At 39.5% G+C, this 23622-nt stretch overlaps 4 protein-coding genes across 10 annotated transcripts; 2 read left to right on the top strand and 2 right to left on the bottom strand.

Annotated features, from left to right (window-relative positions):
- Positions 1-735: 735 nt before the first annotated feature.
- LOC310716332 (protein boule-like) lies at positions 736-7488 on the top strand. Of its 7 annotated transcripts, none has more exons than XM_083523415.1 (11): positions 736-1108; positions 2507-2626; positions 2788-2879; positions 2966-3026; positions 3314-3389; positions 3483-3646; positions 3806-3889; positions 4723-4776; positions 4941-5030; positions 5130-5210; positions 5439-7488. In XM_083523415.1, exons 1-11 carry the CDS (start codon positions 1073-1075, stop codon positions 5625-5627), a joined length of 1047 nt encoding a protein of 348 aa, XP_083379541.1. In that variant the 5' UTR covers positions 736-1072; the 3' UTR covers positions 5628-7488. The 7 variants fall into 7 exon arrangements, with proteins under 7 accessions (XP_083379541.1, XP_083379540.1, XP_083379539.1 ...); XM_083523414.1 differs by having other exon boundaries at positions 5127-5210; XM_083523413.1 differs by having other exon boundaries at positions 737-1108; positions 3486-3646; positions 4899-5030.
- On the bottom strand, positions 7117-10991 carry LOC310716401 (MOB-like protein phocein). Its single transcript, XM_083523633.1, has 8 exons — positions 10868-10991; positions 10169-10231; positions 9896-9996; positions 9762-9804; positions 9554-9640; positions 9075-9154; positions 8824-8935; positions 7117-7895 (listed from the first exon to the last, which is right to left on the bottom strand). The coding sequence occupies exons 1-8, from the start codon at positions 10952-10954 to the stop codon at positions 7764-7766; spliced, it is 705 nt and encodes a 234-aa protein (XP_083379759.1). The 5' UTR covers positions 10955-10991; the 3' UTR covers positions 7117-7763.
- Positions 10992-13059: 2068 nt separating this feature from the next.
- Positions 13060-15219, top strand: LOC310716413 (gamma-crystallin M2-like). Its single transcript, XM_083523662.1, has 3 exons — positions 13060-13349; positions 13623-13865; positions 14877-15219. Exons 1-3 carry the CDS (start codon positions 13341-13343, stop codon positions 15150-15152), a joined length of 528 nt encoding a protein of 175 aa, XP_083379788.1. The 5' UTR covers positions 13060-13340; the 3' UTR covers positions 15153-15219.
- A 2581-nt stretch (positions 15220-17800) lies between these two features.
- On the bottom strand, positions 17801-23587 carry sowahcb (sosondowah ankyrin repeat domain family Cb). Its single transcript, XM_083523017.1, has one exon. It carries the CDS (start codon positions 23404-23406, stop codon positions 21727-21729), a length of 1680 nt encoding a protein of 559 aa, XP_083379143.1. The 5' UTR covers positions 23407-23587; the 3' UTR covers positions 17801-21726.
- Positions 23588-23622: the final 35 nt, after the last annotated feature.

Raw genomic sequence — 23622 nt, 5'->3', positions numbered from 1 at the left:
AAATAATTAAAAACAATTGTAATAATAACAATAATAATAATAATACAAATTTATATATAGTATATATATATATATATATATATATATATATATATATATATATATATATATATATATATATATATATATATATATAATATATATATATATATATATATATATATAATTTATTTATTTTTATTTACTTTATTTGTACAATGTAAAACTTCTCTTAATGTGTTTAGAGTGCCTCTTTTGCGTTGGAACGCATAAACCTTCTCGACTAATGGCGTGATAACGACCAGTATCTACGTCGTAAATTGGCGTCTACCTATAATTTGTTACTGCACTTAACTAGTGTTTTTGTGTATCTGCTCTTTATTGAAGTATTTCCATTCAAGAAGACGTTTACTTTAACTTCACTACATTTCAAAGTCAAATATCTCACTTTTAACTCAAATACATTTAACGAAATCAATCGATCAGTGGATAAAAACATACATATAGGCACTAAACTTATAAATTCATACTTTATAAACTATTTATGCCTGAAAATCTGCTTTGGGACAATGTTAATTATTAATAGAGCTATAAAAATACAACTGAAGTGAATTTCTGCCCATTAAAACGACATAAAACAAACCAAACAATTTGTTTTTCTGTTTGGAGACATAATAATCACTTTTCCCGCTTTGAGAAAAATGGAAGAGTCCATTCTGGATTTAAAATGGGGGTAACCAATTTGTCCTAAAGCATCACAAATAACGCATTGTTTCGAATTGTATGATTTTTCTCTTATAAAGACAAATAAATTTGAACTAATTTTATTGATTGGTTTGTTTTCCGAACCGAACCGACGGCTTGTTGCGTATTTTAGATTATTACTTCGACCCCTTTGACTTGTTGCATGTAAAGTACCTCAGCCTCGGCGTTTTTTTTTTTCTTCGCTTTTTATTTTTCTCCCTCCTGTGTTTTTTACAAGACATTTTTTTTTTACAGAGGGAAGAAATTTCCCCCCTTAGACAAGTCTTGTATTAGATATTACTATTTTATTTGGATTTACACTGTATTTTTCTGGTCAAACATCCACCCCATGTCAAGCCTGAGAGAGATGGAGAGCGACGCGGGTGTAAGTCCCAGTGCTAAGCTAACTTCGAACCTGCTCACACTGCGCGCGAGCTATTTAACCGTTAGCTATTTTTTTTAATTAGTTTAAAAAATTGCGTGCGTGACCGTTACTTTGTAACCGTTGCTTTTGTAACGGTTAACTAGCGATAATGTTGCGCCTGGTATCGAATTATCGCTTCACCGCGGTGGGTTTTGTGACGATTTTTTTTTACATGAACTATCATTTTCTGTTAAATTATTACGTCTGCAATTATTTTCATAAATTGTTAAAATATATATAATCGAGTGAATCGACACAATTTACAATCGAGTAAATCGACACTTTGGACACTAAGGTTAGAAGAGTAATTCGTTTTTTTTTTTTTTGTTTTTTTGCATAAAGAATAATCAATTATAGCATTAAGAAAATTGAAGTAACAGTTTTTTTGTTGCAAGTGTCATTTACAGACTTAATCCTAATACATATATACTGACTTATGTTTTAATATACTTTTTTCGTTAATATGTGTTAATGTTTTAACGATTCCCAGTAGTCTATACTCTTCATCTGTATTGAGGCCTTCAGAATTAACAGTAGCTTCAAATCCATGACAATAAATCTGTTGCTTTAACCAATCATATTTTAGGTTGGCGACACCAGGGCCTATCTAGAAGGTGTACAATAACTTCAACATTTTCACACCCTTTAATTTGGTTTAATTGCATGTTCAAAGTTTGCAAACCGCATTTGTAGCAAACTGCGCAATTATAAATATATTAGCGTAGATTTAACAGCTGATTTCTTTTCCACTATTATTAGGAAAGTTCAGCCAAAGCAATTTAAAACAGTTGTTTTGCTTTTTTTACGAACCTTTGATTCTTGAGTTTTCCGTCCCTTAGTATTTTTGTGCACAAAAACACAGAAATTGTCCAATTTTATATCCCCAGAAAAAAACGTAATCATTGGGGTTTTGTATGTTTAGACCACTCAGAAGGTACTACAGAAATGCACAGGAAAACCTGGATGGACTGTATTTTAAATTTTTTTCATGAAAAAAACCCTTTGAATTGTGTGAGAAAAAGGTAGCTAGCTATATATATTTATATATATATATATATATATATTTTTTTTTATTATAATTTTTTTTTATTTTTTACATACTTGTTATTCACAACAACTTTCTGGTGTGGAGACCAGGTGAAGATAGATGCCGAGCAGACAGACGCTGAATTTGCATAAAGCATCAATATTTGTACATTTAGAACAGATAAAAATGTGATTGAGTTGCGATTGATCGTAAGTTAACTCACGGCAATCGTGCGATTAATCGTGAATAAATATTGAAATCGATTGACAGCCTATATTTACATGTATATATGTATTTGAGCTCATTTTTAACTAATTTCTCTGTGTGATCAGACCCAGACCAGTTCTAATTCAGTGAGTCCAACACCTCCAGTACTGACCCATGCTGACCCGGATATCCACTTCGGCACAGTTATTCCAAACCGCATCTTTGTTGGAGGGATTGATGCCAAAGTAAGTGTGTGTACCGTACGGTATGGATTACCATATTTCTCATTGTGATATCAGAAATTATTATACAGAGATGTTTCTTTGATAAAGAGAATGAATCTCTATGACTTGTGTACGTGTGTGTGTGTGTGTGTGTGTGTGTGTGTGTGTGTGTGTGTGTTTAGACTAATGAGAACGATCTCAGGCGTTTTTTTTCCCAATATGGGACAGTTAAGGAAGTGAAGATTGTTGTTGATCGTGCTGGAGTGTCCAAGGGGTAGGTGCATTCTGATTGTTTCAGTATGTGAGTTTTAAATCCTTTCTCTCTATATTTTATTTACTTTGTGTGTTTTTTCCCTGTAGGTATGGATTTGTGACTTTTGTGACTCCAGAGGATGCACAGAAAATTCTTCATGAAGCAAATGTATGTTCTGAGAATATATTTTTTATGTTTAGGGTTTTTAATTTTCTTTTAATCTATGTATAGATTGGATGTACATGATAATGAATATGATATGAATGAAAAGGAATGTGCATATGTGGGTTAGCTCATGCCAAAGTTTTCAATAAGACTTTTAATGTGAATCTTTTAGGTTAAATGATCCTGTGATTTATTTAGAGATAATTAGGTGGTGCCATATTTAGTCATTTCTTGTTCTATATAAGTGAATCATTTGAATTAGTCTTTCTTTTTCTCTTTGTCTTTCTCAGACTAATAGACTGTGTTATCGGGATAAGAGGCTGAACATCGGACAGGCTGTCCGAAAGCAGCAAGTGGCCACGCGCTGTATGAATAAGTCATCGCATCTTATACATGAATAATCACAATATAATACAAGTCGTAACAGGATGTTGTATGGTCCTGTGTGTGTTTTTAAAGCAGGTGGTTACACCGTGGCAGGTTCCAGCCCTCCTCTGGTTCTGCCAGCACCATTTGGTGCTATGCACATGACCACGCCCACTGGATATCCCTACACCTACTACAATGGAGTGGCCTATTTCCACAACCCAGAGCCGAATACACATCCATCACACTGGCCTGCTGTGAGTTTAGCACACGCTCACATTGCACTCCGGGTCAAACAGAAACACATCTTTTATACATGTAGACTTACACATGGCATTAAATCAAATTCCTGCAAATTCTTTTTATGATATTTTTAATATTTGCAAATCAAATATTTTGCTGTTTGTGTTTATTAGTCTCACACAGTACCCGGATCTGCAGTCATGGTGGCTCACCCTGCTCCTCCCTTTTTTACTCCACAGGCCTACCACCAACACCAGGTCAGCATGCACAGAACACATAAACATCAGGAGAGAATATGTTAAATCTTATAAATACTTAATTCTGATATTTTTTTAATGAGCGGTTCTGATCCAATTTTAAAATCGAAGCCAAACAGACGTTCTCTAAACACAGAAAGCATTCATGTCGAGTTGGGATTTATTGTCATTATGCGGTATGTGGAGACATACTGTACAAAGGAACAAAATGTCGTACCTCACAGGACCATGGTGCTACATATGTAAATATATATATAGGAACAGACATGTTCACGTAGACAAAAATCATATATATATATATATATCTCAACATATTGCTATATACAAACACTCCGTTCAGGCATAACGTTATGACATTATAACATTATGAGTGGTGACGTAACAGTGGTGAACCAGCGACAGGGTCACGGCCGGCCGAGGCTCATTGATGCACGTGAGGAACGAAGTCTGGCTTGTGTGGTCCGAATCAGCAGATGAGCTCCTGTAGCTCAAACTGCTGAAGAAGTTCATGCAGTTAATGCACAACAGGTCAGGACTGTTTTGGCAGCAAAAGGGGGACCAACACAATATTAGGCAGGTGGTCATAAAGTTATGCCTGATCGGTGTATAAACCTTATATAAACATATACCCTATATAAAAATATAAAACCTATTTGAACATATAATCTCTATATACCTGCATATAAATGTACAATGTTAACTTACTGATTAAATCTGACTATTCACATTTTCACAATTTAACAAAACATAATTATTATGTAAATATCTGCAATGAATATTATTTAATAAGGAAAGAGGAAATGCAATAAGCTTCATCCCTCTCTTTCTCTCAGGGGCCTTCTCAGTGTGTGAACGGACCTGTGCCATGGGCTTTTCCTCATGTAGAGGTGTGTGCTGTTGCAGACATACTTCAATCAGTTAGTGTGTCACTGATCAGTCATCAGTCATGTGTGTGTGTGTGTGTGTGTGTGTGTGTGTGTGTGTGTGTGTGTGTGTGTGTGTGTTTTAGTCCCCTGTTCCTTCAACCTCGAGTCCTTTGCTATATGTCCAGCCTGCTGAAATGATGTATCACACAGCGGATCCAATGGAAAACGGATGTGCTCAGTCAGGTGTTCCTCCGATGGAAGCTGGTGTTCCTGAGGTAACTATACACACTTTTCAGGATCTTTAATAATTTATAGATTTCTAGTCTAGAAATCTATTGTGTACTGACTTAAAATGAGTGTGTGTTTGTAAGCAGGGGTATATGGATCATATGGCACAGCCACCATACCAGATTTGTTTGAGTCCACTAATTCTGGCTCAGGGTGATGGAGTGAAGGTAAGCCTGCTATATAGTCTTTTATTTATATATGTATAAGTGCTTTATAGCATCCTATAAAGCACTTTCACCTTACACAGGCTTCCATCAGAGAGATTGACCAGGAATGTGCAATAAAAACCAACAACAGTCATTGTTCATATTTTGCAAATAATTACCTTTTTAATGGACGTGTACATTTTGGCAAGTTCTGGAAAAAATCATGATGTCAGTCTTTCTTCTCATCAGGAGCCGAAGTTCCATTCAGTGATACGGTCCTTTTCTCACTCTGCCTTCCATCTGAGACCCAGATACAACCGTGGCCCTCATTACAAACACCTGCGTAGAGACTACCGACCTGATCTTCAGACTTCGCCGCCACCTCCTCCTCCTCCTCCTCCTATTTCATCCTCACCCATGCAGGATGCACTGAAATAAAAGGGTTTGGTCTGCTTCCTCACCCCACAGTTTAGTACACACCTGTCAAGCCAGCTACCTGTAACACAACACACACCCCACCAGACATAAGCGACAAGCATCGTCAGAACGAAACGAAAAATCTCTAAATACGTGCACGTAATAAAATTTAAACTACACCTAAATATTTAGAAGCTGCAAAATCTCTACACAAAATCCACTCCTTTGTTTGATGAGGACAAAAGAATAAGAAATAAACGTGATTATACAAACACGTTACCAGATCTAAAACGTAACTTCAGGATTATAGACAAATAGAAATGTGTGTAAATCAGATGACAGAACTACAGACAAGATGTTTACATAAACTTGTTTGAGGACAAACACCCCACCCCCTTCCATTCATCTTATTAATATATAAATGCAGTAAACTTTATATAACAAACTGAACTTTTACAGGGTCTGTTTTTGTCCTATTTTACATTCTAAATAAGAATGAAACGGTAATAATTTTAACGTGGTTTTTTTTTTTGTTTTAATCTGTTGATGCATTTAAATATATTATATGGATATAAACCCAGACTACATATTTACTGTTTTTACGTTCAAGATTTGTACTTGTATCGTACACTCTTGTTTATCATGCCAATGACTCTGGATTTATATTCAGAAATTTTGAAATTGCCCAGAAAAAACAACTTTCAAGATTGCATTCAAGATTTATTTAGCACAGATGCAGGCATATTGTCATAAGACAATAGGTATAATTTTAATGCCGTTAAAAAAAAAAACAACAAACATAAAACACAAGTGCGAATGTTCCGGGTGACACTACGTGTATCGCTACGTGCCTTTGATTTCTCGGATATTTCGTTACCGCGTTTACACTTTTATAACCGAACGAATGACGTCCATATGCTCACAGTGTATTAGTTGTTATATATTTTTTTTTTTTAGCAACTCGCTCAACATGAAAGCTTCCGTTTACGTACAGTGTAACGCTGTGACGGTGCGCCAGCGATCAGCTCACTCAACCAGCCACATTTATTTATTTATTTAAACATATCGATATCAGCAGTATGTTTGAGTCAGTCATAGTTAACATGAGACACGTTTTTCCACATACCGATTTTTCTCCATGCAAGTGTTTGTTTGGCTTGAAGTTGTGTTTCTGTAAATAGTTTTTAGAACATGCTATTCAGTGCACATTTATTATTTTGTGCGAAAGTGACATTTGTCCAAATTCTTTTTTTGTGTTCGAACAGTGTTGTAGGTGGTTGTTGAGGAACCCTGAAAATAATACAGAAAAACTAAATCTGCTATTACAAGGGGGATTTATGGTCGTCATGTAAACCGTTCTTTTGTTACGAGTTCAGCGTCTACATTACGAGACGTATAAGTTTCTTGCAAATGTGTAAACTGTTTTTGAAAACTGCTGTTGGTCAATAAATAAAACACAGTGAATTTGAGAAATTGTCCCATAAATATTTTAAACCACACAAACAGCAGCTCTGTACACTTGTTTATTAGTTATTTATTTACATACATATGTAAATGATCGTTTTATAGAAACCCAAATGTCACCAAAAAAAAGAAATTGAGGATGGTCAAAGCTGTGACTATTTGAAACTTGAGATCAGGACATTAGCAATAACTTAAGCAAGAATAAAGAAGCGAAGAAAAGCGAGAAGTCGCTTATAAAGTTTGGCATATCATTTCTTTTTAAAGATCATGTGGTAACCATGGTTACCCTGTGATTTTTTATTTTTTTTTTAAATCCTCATGACACTAAAGCGACCCTGGTAGTGTTGTAGCTCGACTGATGGTCCAGTCGTGTGCGTGTGTATCAGCCAGCTGATTTCTGTGAAGCTCTCATAAGAAACCTCAAGAAGCAAATGAGGGATTTTGGCCTTTTCTAAGTTCTCATGGAGTTCCTTGTTTGAGATGAAAACAAAAATGCAAAAACGACGTGTTATACATGAGGCTGTGCATTTATACACGTGAGGTACTTTATGTTATTGATAAAAACCTGTTAACGGAAGACCTCACTTAAAGAATCCCAACACTGATATATGAAGGTGTTAGCCTTGATACAAAATGTTAACATTTTTGCGTGATCTGTGTGTACTGTGCACGTGTGCGAGCGCGTGAGTGTCTTTAGGCGTCGCTCTCTGCAGAGACGGTGTTCTGGACTTCCTCCTCCAGAATGGGCACGATGAGATTGTCCTTCGACATCAGGTTATATTTCATTACAAATTGAGTAAACCGGTGACACAGGAAGGTCTCATCCTGAACAAATACACAAAAAAAAGGTCAAGAAAATGTAGATTTTTATAATGTAGACTTTAGCCCTTGCGTTTCTAATCTGATCAGCAAAGGGGCACGTGACAGCAGGACTGGGGACAAGCAGATCTCACGACCCAATCAGTTTTAATCTTCATCTTCACAACTACATGTATATAAGCTTAAATCGAATCAGAGATAAAATCAGTAGATCATGATTTGTTCGGCTTCATGACAAAAGAATGGACTGAGGCATGTGTTCTGCTGAAACGTTCCTCAAACATTCAATTACAATACAGCAACTAGAAAATGTGTTCGTAGATCTGCTTTAACAGTGTAACAGAGTCTCAGGACAGAGGGACACCAGTCAAGCATGTCTGATATCACAATTTGTAGTATTGTATGAGGTGGTATCAAAAAGTTTGAGCTCCGTTTACAAAAAGTTATTTATTTATCTACGTTTGCACACGATCACCTTCAAAATGGTCCCTTTTTACAGCGATACAGTGTTAGGGTAAACCCAGCGTTCTTCTGGGATGCGTCTTCTCTTTGAAGCACCTCAGTGGTGTCAAAAACAGCGACCTTCATGCTGGATCTTCATCTTCAGAAGCCAAATCTGGCCAGTAGAACAGTTGTAAAAGAGATCATGTAGATCATTCTCCAACCATCATCATGCATTTTCCTGGGTTGAGCTCTTTAAAGGTGTTCCCGATCTCTCGTCATCATCCGCCGATGGTCTTTCGCTCTTGAATCGTGTGACTCATTGTAGCATTTCACGTTTGCTCTCCGTTCGAACGTAAGACGTAATAACGCACGTAGTCAGAACAGCGCCAGTTATCACCATTAGTCTCGCATCTTTACGATACCACCTCGTATACTACTTTATATTACCTGAACGGAGATACCGATCAGGTGAACCCATTATACTGCTCACCTCATACTTGTCAAATATCTGGCGATGGTGAAAGTAAGCGTGGGAGAATATCCTGTAGATACGGCGGCAGACCGAACCCAGCTTCGCCACCGACGACTCCTTTATACTCACCCTGAAACGTCGTTATAACGTCAACAATTTATTTGATCAATATCAAATAATAACTTGACAGTGTTGCTCGTTTTAGTACAAGTGCACCGGACACAAGTGTTGAGATGAGACATAACACGCCATATTTAACCGACGCTCACCGGCTGGGAAAGTACTTGTTGCTGTTCAGAAGACAGGCGGCGCCGTCCAGCGTGTGTCTGGTGTAGTCGATAGCGGGACACTGCGGACATGAACACACGATACCATCACACGCTTTCCAACAAGAAGCTCATTAACAATACAATACAATTGACCTCCAACCCCCTCACTGAAATGTGGTGTCAAATAAGACATTTTTGCTTTGCTCTGATTGGACAGTAGGTTATTAATGTTCATATAGGCTGCAGGAGGCACAACGTCTTCCCACAAACAATGAATCACGTAACACGCACGTGTTCTTTATGGAACGTTCTATCGCTTGCGTATCAAGAACCGAAATATGAGTTTGTACGAAAAGTGATGGTCACTATGGTATTACATTTCAAGCAAATGTGAATTGTGCGCTAAGCAGATTCTACCATTTGGATTTTTATCGTAAATTCATATACACACACATAAGAAAGTCTGACGAATACATTACCTCTTTAGGGGTTTTATGAGCAGCACACAGAAAGATCCACTGCTCTGTAGCGGTCATTTGTGTACATGTGTCAGGGTGGCATTCTCCCTGATTAGGCATGTGCATACACACCAGAGAGAGAGAGAGGTTTTAAAGTCTTTTACTAACACAGCATCAGAGGACATTTAAAGAATACAGCAGTGTGAGTGTTTGTGTGTCGTATTTCTACCTGTAATTTTACAGCGAGGCCGTTGAGTTCCAGACAAAACTGTCTATAAATAATAAAATACAACACATTTAGTCATATAATTTCTATGAAAGTCAGCATTAGACCCATACAACACCCCCTCCACACACACAAACCTCAGGTGCTCATATTTCCAAACACCCTCGTCCTGGCCCTCAGGTGGCTCCAGGATCTTGTCGATGTTGGCGCAGTCCGAGCGAATGTTCTGCTGGATGTACTGCATAGAGAGAAAGAGAGAGTCGTTCTGGGCTCTTGAAGGAACTGCTATTTTTTTCCCTCAATATTGTCAATCATTTAATCCACAATTATAACAGTTGAATGACCATCTGATTTGATATCTGGTTCTAAAATGGGATCTCTGGATGAAAACTGTGAAGCATAACGCTCACCTGTTGCACTGCCAGAGTGCTGTCCATCTCCTCGAAGGATTCATCAGGCCAGCTGTAATAATCCTGCCAATAGATTCACATCATACAGTTAACAAATGCTACAGATTTAATATCAACAAGGAAATAAGGAATCGTTTATAGGTTTTATCCACTTTTTAACCAGAACCCAACCAGAACTTGGGTTTCACACCTTCATGCTCTACACCAAAGGATCCTCTGAAGAAGTCAGAGCCAATGTAATTAAAGTATTTCTAAAATGTTTTTAAAGCTCTAACTTCTATATAGACTCAATCACTGGTCAGTTACTGACTACAGACAAATGTGGATCTGGTTTTACCCTCAAAGTGCATTGTTTCTAAACATGATCAGCCCAATGAAAGTCGTGACTGCTGGGTCCACAAATAGCTAGCTGTCTAGACGCTAAAAATCCATCCACCCACCCGTTTTTTTCAACAAAACCCCTCCCTCTTTAGTTAGGATTGGCTCATATTTCCCAGCTCGCCTTCTGATTGGTCCAGCACGAGAGCCCGGAATACGGGTGGGACGAACGAGAGGAATAACAGGATCCGGTGGTTTAGGAGAAGATTGTTAGCTGACTTTAGCCCACTGGCTTTTCGGAAAAATCAGCATTTCTTCGATATGGATTAATTATCGCGGCTGTCTAACGCATATCGTAAAGGTTTCCACACAATACAGTACCTTCGCCTTGGTTCCTGGACGGTTCCTCCTAAGGACTGCTGTACCCTCCGCCATGACCATCTCGGCAACGCCCCGGAAGTGACGCATTCGCGCGGACTTCCGCGTTCCATTGCGATAATGACGCCCTGTGTAGTTTTGGTTCACCTTAAATCCTTTGAGCTGTAAAACTCAACACACACACACACACACACACACACACACACACACACACACATAAAATATAATTATAATAAGCATATAATTTATCATTAAAACTATAATCTGGTTTGTGAATATATAAAAAATACAATCAATTATAATAAAAACACTTATCATCCCAAGTATGTTTAATGTAATAAAAAAAAAAATAATGGAAAAACATGTGCAGTGGCTTTCAAAAGTGTATCTAATCTATTATGGTTTTTGAGACACATGCATGTTGCTTTTGTTTATATGCAGCAAACTCTGTAAAAGTCATAAACAATTGTTGGACAGTGAATGAGTAGAAGAAAACTCTGTGGAGTCCAAACTGGACATATTTGTCTCTAACAGATGAACTTGTATAAAACAGGAGAAAGATGTGATCAGACTGCCTCACTCCCACAGTCAAACATGGAGGTGGTTAATGGTTTGGGGTTTGTTTTGGAGCAGGGAGGGTTAGAGACACTCCAGAAAGTAAAAGGAGACTTGAACCAACATGGAACCATGCCACAATTCAACACCATGCAAATCCGTCTGGACTGCAGCTCATTGGAACGGACTTCACCGTACAACACGACATGATTACACATCTAAGCTCTGTAAGAGTCATTTAAATAGGAAACAGCCGTCTGGAGTGTTTTCTATCATGGAATGGCCTGACAGTCACCACATTGAAATCTTAATGAACTGTTTAGAGATAAACTGGATCACAAGGTCAGAAAAAAGACGAATGAACACCTTGGGAAAGAATTGAACGTTTGGAAAAAATTTACTGTCCGGATACCAAGAGTGTGTATTCATTATCCTTTATTAATGCTAAGGGAGGATTTTTCAACTGATGAATGACTTAGTACACGTGTCTCCTCAAAAACAACGACAATGCATACAACTTTTATTTTTCCATTATTTGAATATTTATGCAAACATTATTAAATGCATAGTTAATGTACAGGTAGTCTTTGATCATTCCATTATTACAAAAAAACAACAAAACAGATAGCTATAGTGTTTTTCACCAGTTTAATAAAATTGTATGGTTTCACTTTTGTATAGCACTTTTTTTTAGATTTAGATTTATTCTCTCATGGAAAAAGTGTGTTCAAGGATCATATATTAGATGTCCGTCAAGATCTGAAAAGTGGAACTTATTATTAGATTAGATTCAAATCTGCTGTATATATAATATATATTCGTACACAAGCAAATGACACAGTGTGCAAATGCAAAATGAAAGGTAAAAATATCCCGTGATGATCAGGATTATCAGACAATAAAGAGATCATGTAGTAATTATATAGTAATGTCAACGACAAGAAACTAATAGTTTGAGAGTGCTAAAAGCAGCAATACCGAACAGTACGGTTTTTTTTTTTTACACATGGTTCAGAATGATGGTGTACAATTCAGCATCTGAGATCAGAAGACTGACAGGTGATGGACTGCACTGAGAAAATGTGTGTGTGTGTGTGTGTGTGTGTGTGTGTGTGTGTGTAAGGTGTCACCGGTGTTAATGTACAGTGTGAGGTGTCTTGGAAACATGACAAGGTGTACTTTTTGTCCTCTTTAAGGAAAAAACCCTTGTTGCAATAATTGCAAAAATACCTTTATACGGGAATATACACTTTAATACGTGCTGACATTCAGCTGTACATGGATATGAAATATAATGCATAGTTTTATAGGATAATAATTATTATATTGTATTATATTTTACTTGTTATACTGGGTGGGAACTGTTACTGTGCTTTATCATGTTTATTCCTTATAAATGAACATAATATTAGTCACTTCCTCTTCTAAATATCTGCTCAGAACTTCATATAAATAGAAGAGTTGTTTTCATTTCAGTACTTTTCCACAGAAATGTCTTTCTTAAGATTGTTTCATGGAGTTTGTCTGACACACAGACAGCGAACACACACTCGGACCCATGCCCATTTTCCAGAAGCAGGCCTCATTGTTGAGCAATAATGATGACTTTAAGCTTTTGCAGCTGTAAACCTGGACGGCTTTTGATAGCGGATTATCAGCTAAAAGCCGATTTGATGGATGCTGAAAATAAAAAGGGAAAAAGGGAGGTTGAGCGAGCAATGTGCAGCTGTCAGTGCCATTTGGGCTGATGATTCAGTACTTTTTGCTCTATGGCCTGGATCAGAATCTTGGCAGAGTCTCAAAAGTAGCAAATCCAGTGAAACAATAAAAACTGATGATCCTACAAACCCATGGCGGAGGTTTATAAAACGGGCAAGGCCGGCCATGTTTCGGTTATCGCCTGAGGAACCACGCAACCAGGATGAGTAAGGTGAGAAAACACGAGACAGAACAGCTGTAAACATCAGGATTACATTTTTTAATGCATTGCAGCTTACAGATTTTGGTTCATTTTTAGAACGAGCATCACATTAAGAACTTTCTGTCTCTCAGGCACAGTTCTTGTGCTTTTAGAAACCCTGATTACTTTTGTTTTTCTTCGTTTGAATAAAACTTGATACACATAAAATAAAATTTCATATATAACAAATCTGATCCTCATATGGTGGAATATGTACTCGTACCCTTCTTTCTCCGATCGCAGATCACATTTTACGAGGATAAGAACTTTCAGGGCCGCTCATACCAATGTGAGAGCGACTGCCCAGACATGCAGCCCCATTTCAGCCGCTGCAACTCCGTCCGAGTGGACAGCGGATGCTGGGTTCTGTACGAGAAACCCAATTATGCAGGATACCAGTACGTACTGACCCGTGGAGAATATCCCGAATACCAACGCTGGATGGGCTACAACGACTCCATTCGTTCTTGCAGGACCTTCTCTTATGTAAGTGTGTGTGTTTGCACTGCAAAATAATATTTGAGCATGATTTTGATGTACATATTTTGCGGTGTGGAATTGCTCAACACTGAGGGTGTTGAAACCTGATGCTTTTGTATCTTTGTGTGTTTCCTTAATGCAAGAAAGTGAAGGCAGTGAACCTTAAAAACTAATTAAATGCAAATAATTAGATATTTGTGCCTTATATTTAGAGGTTCAATGCAGTCTCTTTGCTGTAAGAAGGGAATTCTTGATTGTACAGTGTAATATATTTCCCAATGTATTTCCATTTTCCTAACTTCATTTACCTCATAATCACTTTCCATTAATCATATTCGCTTATCTAGAGTACTAACAATTTTCTATATTACTACATTATTATGTATGTCCCCTGGTGGTCTAGTGGTTAAGATGCAGCGCTCCCACCGCTGCGACCCGGGTTCGATTCCCGGTCAGGGAACCATCCCCAGCCACTCTCAGTGCCGGTCCCAAGCCCGGATAAATTGGGGAGGGTTGCGTTAGGAAGGGCATCCAGCGTAAAACATGTGCCAAATCAAACGTGCGGAGGATCCGCTGTGGCGACCCCTAACGGGAGAAGCCAAAAAGAAAGTTTTACTACATTATTATGTATATATAAAATTTATATAAATAGTTTCAAAATATTGAAAAAACAGCGAGACTTTCTTCTTCTTCTTTTTTTTGACTGCTCTGATTAAGGATCATCACAGTGGATCATTTGTCTCCATATCAGTTTGTGCTCCACATTTGTCTCTTTTAAACCAAACACCTGCATGTCTTCCCTCATTAAGTCCATAAACCTCCTCCTTGGCCTTCTTCTTCCTTTTTACCTCCGGCCTGATGGCTCCATCCTCAGCATCTTCTATCCAGATACCCTATGTCCCTCCTCTGCAGTGATCACATCATTAGCTTTTTATACACCTATAACACTAATATAACGCATAGCTATTGTGTATTACGTTGTGTAGAAAATCCCTTTTCTTGCATTTCCTTCTCCAGAACCGCGGGGGGAAGTACCGCATGCGCATCTACGAGCGTCCTGACTTCCAGGGCCAGATGATGGAGTTCAGCGACGACTGTGAGTGTGTGCAAGAGCGTTTCCGCCACAGGGACATCTACTCCTGCAATGTGATGGACGGCTACTGGACCCTGTTCGAGCATCCCAGCTATAGAGGGCGCCAGTACTTTGTGCGTCCCGGCGAGTACAGGAAGTTCAGCGATTGGGGTGCGGCATGCGCCACCACCGGCTCCTTCCGCAGGATAACCGAGTTTTAAATGACCCACGCTCTTTATGCCCATGTAATAAACCTCATAATGAAATAAAAGAGTACAAATAAAGCAAGCTGACCTGGTTTCAGATCTCTCTGTAAAAAAAAGGGTCTTAAATCGTTATTCTGTGCTTTTCACAAACTCAAGTTAAATTTGCAAATAAATTATAAAAGAATAGTTATATGAAGTAAATATTAAAGCCCATTCTTGAAATCATTTTCCATTTATTTTATATAATTGTGTGTAATTTTCCTGACAATCACACACCTTGATTGTGTTTTATTGTGTGCTGAGAACAAAATATTTTTTCAGCATTTTTGAAAAAAGAATTGCACAGCAGGATGAATTCTGCCAAATATCAAGATATTTGAATCCAAAAACCTGTCTGCATCTGCCAAGAGGTTACAGTTAAACTTTGAACATCCAAATCAGAAGAGGAATGATTATGAAAACCTTATTAATCTGGAGTAAGAAGAACACAGACTATTGTGCTAAAATTGAGGTACAGCAGGTACAGTTTCTTTACTACGTCACAGCTCCTGGGTTCCCTGGTCAGTCCTGAGCTTGTGTTTCTGTCTGTATGTTTCACGTACAGACGTTTCCTCATTCCCAATGGTTTCCAGATTGTTTTAAAGCCTGACTCCTTTTAAGCTTTCTTCCTAATATCGTATCAAGTTTCCCCCCTCACCACTACCATCTCCGGCTCTTTCAACAAGGACTAATTAATTAAGGTGAGATTTATATACATAATTTGTTTGTTTCAGTTTGAATTGAATTTGAATTGAGGTTTCATTCTACCCTCCAAAAACATGCCACTATGTCATTTGGCAATGCAAAATTGCCCCTAGGAGAGCAGAATCTCAGTCCCCCCACACCCCCCGTGTTCCTAGGATACGCTGTGGGTCCACCTTGACTCTAAACAGGAGTCATTAATGCTTTGAGTCTGATTTACAGCTCAAAACATCTCTGCCTCTGCCAGGAGGTTACAAAATGGTCAACACAGACATAGAGTACATCTATATCAGTACAAAATAGTGTGAAATGACAAAACCTCAATGGTTTTTTTTCAGTTTTTGTGTAAAAAAAAAGACAATTTCACACATTTTACAAGCCGAGAAATTTTTTGAATGATATAATTTTAAGCTGAAAATATGCTGGTTACTTTCTATACTTATGTTGGACTATTTTGTTTTGTTTTTGTATAGAGAGCCAATCATTTAGTGGGTTGGACAAAGTAGAACTAGAACATTCTGGTTGCAAAAAATAAAAAAAAAATACAAATGCTTGTTATTCTGTGAGAGTGTGTGTGTGTGTGTGTGTGTGTGAGAGAGAGAGAGAGAGAGAGAGAGAGAGAGAAAGAGAGAGAAAGAGAGAGAAAGAGAGAGAGAGAGAGAGAGAGAAAGCGGGAGGGACTCTGATTCGATGATTCACTACACATTCTTCATGTCAGCAAATCCTTATGTTTTTCAAAACACACACACACACACACACACACACACACATGACAATATAATTGTAAATGACAATATAATTAAAGGTTAAATATACATTTTTGTTTTTAATTTTACTTTATTAGAACTACAGTGTGTGTGTGTGTGTGTGTGTGTGTGTGTGTGTGTGTGTGTGTGTGTGTGTGTGTGTGTGTGTGTGTGTGTCAGCTTTAGCCCTTTTATAATGCAGAATTAGACTGTAAGACACACATCTGTCATGGGGAATGTGGTGTATTTTATCCAAAAGGAAACCTGATATCCAAACATATTGCCCAGTAAAACATCTGAAATCATCACCAGGATAATAAAATGATTATTATGACACAATATTTGTTTAGATTTAATAATACCAATACAGTTTGTGCTACATTTTGTATTGGGACCCCTGACTTTTCCAGCCACACTTACCACAGAATTTGAGACACACTATTATATAGGATGCTTTTAGAAGTGGTTGCAGGAAATTCTCTCTTTGTGTGAATTAAAAGACACAAACCTGTTCCAGCATGACGATGCCCCTTTGCACAAAGCCAGCTCCATAAAGCTTTACATGGGTTGAAGTGGAAGATCTCCTGCTATAGAGCTCTGGCCTGCTGAACATCTTCGTGCACAGGGGTATTGTCATGCTAGAACAGATTTGGGTCTCCTAATTTAAGTGAAAGGGAAAATTCAATTCCACCGCATCCGAAGACTTACTATACAATTATCTGCCTTGAACTTTGTGGTAAAAATTTGGAGAGGAACCACATACGGCTGGAAAAGTCAGCTGTTCCGATACTTTTGTCCATATAGTGTATTTGAAACACCTTTTTCACTAATTCTTTTCAGAGACTCGTGTCCAAATAGGAAGAATTTAGAACCTTATTCTCGACACTGCTCGTTTTATACATGTTTGTTAGGGAATATGTTCATGAAGGAAAAATCCCAAAACGTGCAGATTGACGATGAATCTTTATCAGTCTATAGTGTAGGCTAGAAAGAAATCAGCCGTAGCCTTGCTTCTCACTCTTTCATTCATTTGTGTGAATATATTTACAAATATTTGTTATCTAGATTCCTTTATAAGTCAGTCTGAAGCAGTTTTTGACTTTAAATCTTACCAAAATGAACTTTGTTGTAATTCTCATCTGTAGGAAATCAAACATACGGCACGATTATACTGAATGAACTTTGGATGGAGTATTGGTTTAATGATGAGAAACAAACATTCCAGTTGGCACCCAGTTTCGTTTTTGTCATTAATTGTGAATGAGGAACAATAGCACAGAATAAGAACATGTCCAGAACAAGAATATGTATAAAAGTGCTCATATTACCTTAAAATTAAAAGTGCTGAAGTACTAAGGTAAAAACAGTGAAACATAAAACATTTGACATAAAAAAAGCAAAGCTATAAACTGTATAAAATCGTCAAATATATATACAAAAATTCATTACAATGCGGTTTGGAGTTAACAGTTTTCTTCTGTGTCAGAAATCCTACAAATGTTTAGTATGAGATCTGATTAGGTTAAAAAAGTTCACAAAAGACAACATCTAAGATGTACAAGAGATTTCTATTTCTAAAGAGTTTTATGGTATAATTATTCAGTCCAGAAATCTAAAAAGGAAGGTCATAAACATTCATCTTAACTTCGAAAACACATTTCGATATGACTGAACTTTTTTTGTTGCACATTTAGGCAGAAACGACGTGGGAAACGACCCGGTTTTTGGCAGTGTGAAGTAATTTCCGATTCACCGGTGTCAGAACTTCTTGGAATTTCTGGGGAAAAAAAGAACTGGCCTGAACATTTGTACTGTTGCGTAACTTTTTCTGCCAGGCCATTGCAAAGTCCCGGCTGACATGAATCCCAAAAAAAAAGGAGGATGTGAGAAAAAGTAAGCATGTTTAAGTCTTTTATCACCCATGATGCAATGCTTTAAACATATAATAATAGGGGGGGGGGGGCTTTGCCTCCATTTAGATCATGTGAGGTAATGAGCTCAAGCAACAGATCATGTGTTTCTCGCTTTTCACACACACACACACACACACACACACACACACACACACACACACACACACACACACACACACACACACACACACACACACAAGTATTTGCCAGCTGACCAAGGACATCAATTAACAAACACACTCACACACATTTCAATTTTACTATCCTTCTGAGGACTTTGCATTGACCTATTGATGAATAGAGTTAAATGATGACATCATACATTAAATACAAGACTAAGCTTAACCTCGGCAAGCGAAAGAAAACTTTTAGACTCTTGTTTAAGTATGTGAAAGGCGCTTGTGTTAAATAAAACACACACACACACACACACATACACACACACACACACACACACAGAGTTATATCTAAAATAAATAAGGTCGCGTTCTAAATTGACTTTATGTCTAATCTGTATACAGTCCTGTTTCTGATGAGAACACCAGATTCTGTACCGTAACCTTCAGCAGCACACAACAAACCCGAGCGAAGAGAAAGAGAAGGTCTTAAGCCAACCAAAAGAAAAACTCCCAGTTTTCTTTTTAAAACCTGATCCCTAATGATTACAGCTGCAGTGAGAACTGAGAAGAACTAGACAAAACTTACAGCCATTCAGAGTCTGAGCGGTGGACAAACAATCGTATGGTTCTGTTACGCGAACTCTTGCGAAGCCCTAATTTTAAAAACTACTTTCAAATCAGAAGAGGTGGAAAAGGTGGAAAAGTCTTTCCCGAGCTGTTCTTTGGAATTGCATTTAACTTCAATATAAAATACTGAAACATAAAATATAATAAAGTTTGTATTCTGCGTAGGTTTCCCTAGCGGTATTCTGATCCGATATGAAGAGTAATAAAGTAAATAATTAGCTCACAATACACTTTTCTATAAAATCATTAATGTGTTTAGCTTATTTCACAGAAATGTCACAAAAGTGGAAGAAACCCTGGATGATGTGATACATAAACTGTATGGACAAAAGTTTGTGGACACCTGACTATAAGTTTGGTATGTGGTTTTTGAAAATCCTGTTCCACATTTGCTGTTATAAAATCCTCCCCATCTTCTGGGAAGATGAGATGTTCCACTAGATTTTGGAATATGCTGGTGAAGACTTGTTTGAGATTCATTCAGCCACAAGAGTATTAGTAAAGGCAGGTACTAATGTGGATGAGGGTGAGGAGGTCTGGAGTGCAGTCAGCATTCACTTTTATCCCAAAGGTGTTTAATAGAGTTGAGGTCAGCGCTTCCAGGACCTTCCACTCCAACCCATGTTAAGTAAACCTTCATGTACAATGGCGTTGTCATGCTGGAAATTTATGGTAACAGATTGGGGAAAAACACATGGCTGGAAAAGTCAGGTGTCCCAATACTTTTGTGCACGATATTCTTCAATTGAATTCACAAATTATTAGTGAATTTGTGCTATTTGTGTATCGGTGTTTCTGTTTTTCCCCCTGTAACAGTCACCCTTCTGCTTTCTTCACGTCCGTTTCCACTAAACAGAAAACAAAAATATTCCATTCCTCGACACAAAGAAACGCAAAAATTCGCCAAAAACACATGCACATGACGGAGCTAAAAACGAAAGCCGTGTTTTTCCCAACTCTGAACTCGTCGTGGTCAAAACAGCGAACTGACGAATCGCTCGTTCAGCAGTGTGTGAAGAGCGAACGAGCTCGAGCTTGCTCATGTGAAACCACAATGACGCTAACATTTTCAGACATGCTCAAACCCTCAGCAAGTCTTTCCACAACTTCAACGGGGGGGGGGGGATTGAAATGTTTGGCTCTCTGAACTATAATAATTTTAAATAAAGGGTTAATAAAAAGTGCAACAAAAATCACATTCACTGTAAACGTAAAGCGCTTGATCTGAAAACGACAGGAAATTATACTGTAGTAATAAAAATATAGTGTCATTCATACAAAGCAACACTTATAGACCAACCTGATGTTTATGGGTTGTTTTTTTGAAAGTAAAACCGTCTGAGTCAGTTCCTTAAATGACTATATTAAAATTGTTATGCTTTTGAAGGCAATCGTTTCTTTCTTAAGAGCATTAAACTGTAATAGCTGAATTCATATCGATCCTCAAATCTGATTAGTTATAATTAAGACAATGGACTTCTAATCAGAAGGTTGTGAGTTCAAATCCCAGCATGGGCAAGGCCCTTAACCGTCAATCACTCGGTTGTATAAATAAGATAATTAGAAGTTGCTGTGGATGAGAGAGTCTAAAATGTAAATGTTCTAATACGAATTCAATAGAAACAGCTAATTCAGAGCAGCTTCTACAGCACAACATGGACTGTTTTCTGTTATAAGACTTATGATGTTTGTTATTGGAAGGAAGTCCACCCGAGTCCGGACTTTGTATTTTTCATTCCAAGTCAATCTGCATTTAAAAAACAACAAAAAATGTATTAACCTTGTAAAAGAGATTGATGGAAGAATCAGCTGCAGCTGCTATAACATAAGTGATAAGTGAAACCATTGTTTTGTTGACGTTCCACAATTTTTTTTCTTCAATTGTTTGTTTGTATGTAATTGCTGATGGGTATAAAAAAAAGAATAACATTGTTATTAATGTTAAATAATCCACTTTTTGGAGACGGATTTTGACTGCGACAGCATCTGGAGAAGAAGATTGACCAGTTTCTCACTTTCAACCAGGCAGGTCCATGAGGTGCTTTGAATCTAATAAATATAAGTGAAGTAAATAATTGTTCTATACAGACCTATACAATATTAGATTTAATAATAAACATAATGAAGATTTTAAGGTTTTTTTTGTTAGTGAAGACCCAATATTTAGTCTAGGACTAGACTCGGTCAGGGGCCAGTTTAGATTTGTTGGAATATTTCAGTAAAGGTGTTTGAGGTAATAATGTATGATGGACATTTCCAAAATTATTTAAAATATTATGATAATCAAATAAGTTATAAATGTGTGGATTGTTTTAGCTTTGATTTGACCCATATATTGGACCCATGGTATCCGTACCACTGTGTGTGTGTGTGTGTGTGTGTGTGTGTGTGTGTGTGTGTGTGTGTGAGGGAAGCAGCAAATCTAAGAAGTCTGAGATCCGAATTATCCAAACAGGTTGGACTTGGGCCTGGTTCTAACCGGACCGGAAGTCTGGCCCGTGGCTCCCTCGAGCCGATCAAAGTGCGACGTGCTGTGGACGATCGGTGTGATCCCCGCGCGCCCCTTGCTCATCCGGGGCTTCAGCCTGTTAAACGACGACTTTCGGTGGAGTGGCCTGTCCCGCGCGAGCGCCCCGACACAGTCGCGGTCGTCGTCCTCGCTCGCGCTGCGGTTCAGCAGCCTCAGGTTAGACTGGAGGACGCGTGTCAGCTTCCAACGCGCGGCCTCGTCGCCGGGTGCGCCCCCCTCGTCGGCAGGGTCGCGCGCCGCGTCGGCGCCCGCGATGTCGAGGACGTCACGCGCGACGTCGGCGCGCAGGTACTGGCTCGGCTTCTTGCCGCTGTAGTCGCGAGCCTCGACGTCGGCGTCGCACGCGCCCACCAGCAGCTTGATGACCTCGACGTGGTTGTGCATGGCGGCCATGTGGAGGGGCGTGTAGCCTGCGCCCGAGCGCGCGTTCACGTCCAGCTCCACGCCGCTCTGCCGCGCGAAGTTCACGATCTGGGCGAGCAGCTCGTGCCTGCCCTGCTTGGCGGCCCAGTGCATGCACGTGAAGCCGGTCACGAAGTCCTTCTTACGGACGAGGCCGGGCTCACTTTTTAGAAGGCGATGCAAGCTGTCCCACTCGCCGTCGCAGGCGCGCAGCATCCACTCGTGCTCCGTGGGGTCCAGCGTCGCCGCCGCGACCTCGTCCTCGGCGCGCGCGTCGCCGTCGCCCTTGGCCGCGTGCCGGCTCTGCCTGAGCGCATGCACGCTGCGTCGGACCTGCGGCGAGTTGCTCGTCGTGCGCCTCGCTAGATTCCTCCGACTCCCTCTGGGGGTGTTGCTCGCCGTGCCCGAGGGTCTCTCCTCCTCCAAGCCGCCGCAGGTGCCTACAACGCTCTCCGCTCCTCTCGCATCCTCCTCACGTGCTTTCGTTACCGATTCCTCGGAGTGGCGACTTTGATCAGTTCTCCCGGACGGATACCTGTCGCTCACCTGGGCGTCGGTGTGCACCGGTGAACTTGCGTGACGGAGGAACTCACCTCCGTCAATCGTCGACTCAATCACCGCCGGTGCGCTTTTCCCCGTGGTTTGAGTTACACCTGAACCTTGAGGAGACCCGCTCAGGACGTTTCTGGCGATCTGGTTCCCCATTTCCGATTTGTCCTCGGATTTGTTCGCGACCAAATCGCAAGCGCGTGAAACCGACGATCCAGTCGAAATCCAGGCGTGCGAAATATTTGGAGGCGTGTGCGCACCTGCGTCGGCGCATACCGAGCCGTGCGGTATTTCTCGTTTAACCTCATCGCTGATGTTGAGCGCGTGCCTCCGTGACAGGTCCGGTTGGACGGGCGCGTGGCTCTCCCCCCTCCCGGTGTCACGGGCAACCCGAGAGCTGAGGATGCTTCCCAGGACGGAGGCGCGGTCCGGTCCAGGATGACCATCCTCACGGTTTTTCAAGCAGACGTACTGCTCTCCGTTTTCCACGCTCACCACCGCGACCCGGTCCACGCACCTCCTGAACGCGTCTGCAGCGGGAATAAAAGATCGGAAGTGTTCTATGAAATCCGCGTGCTTCGCTCTCCCTCCTTTCTCCGTTAGAAAGCATAAAACCGCTTCTTCGGTGCATTCGGTCGCCATCAGTCCACAATAAACTCCTTACCATGATCGCTTACATCCATTTAGATTTCGATCTTTTAATCCTGGTGGAAGAAACTCGCCACTTTTGCACAGATTTGCGATGCATTTCTGGAGCTCTGCATCATTCTTATTATTGCTAATCCCTCGTCTTGCCTGTAAGTGGAGCAACCACGTCTTCATTCATTACTCCCAGCCAAGCAAACACACGTCCCACCC

Source organism: Silurus aristotelis, assembly GCF_946808225.1.
Source record: "Silurus aristotelis genome assembly, chromosome: 2".
Lineage (NCBI taxonomy): Eukaryota > Metazoa > Chordata > Actinopteri > Siluriformes > Siluridae > Silurus > Silurus aristotelis.
Note: the sequence above shows the minus strand (reverse complement) of the source record. Positions and strands in the feature narration are given on the sequence as shown.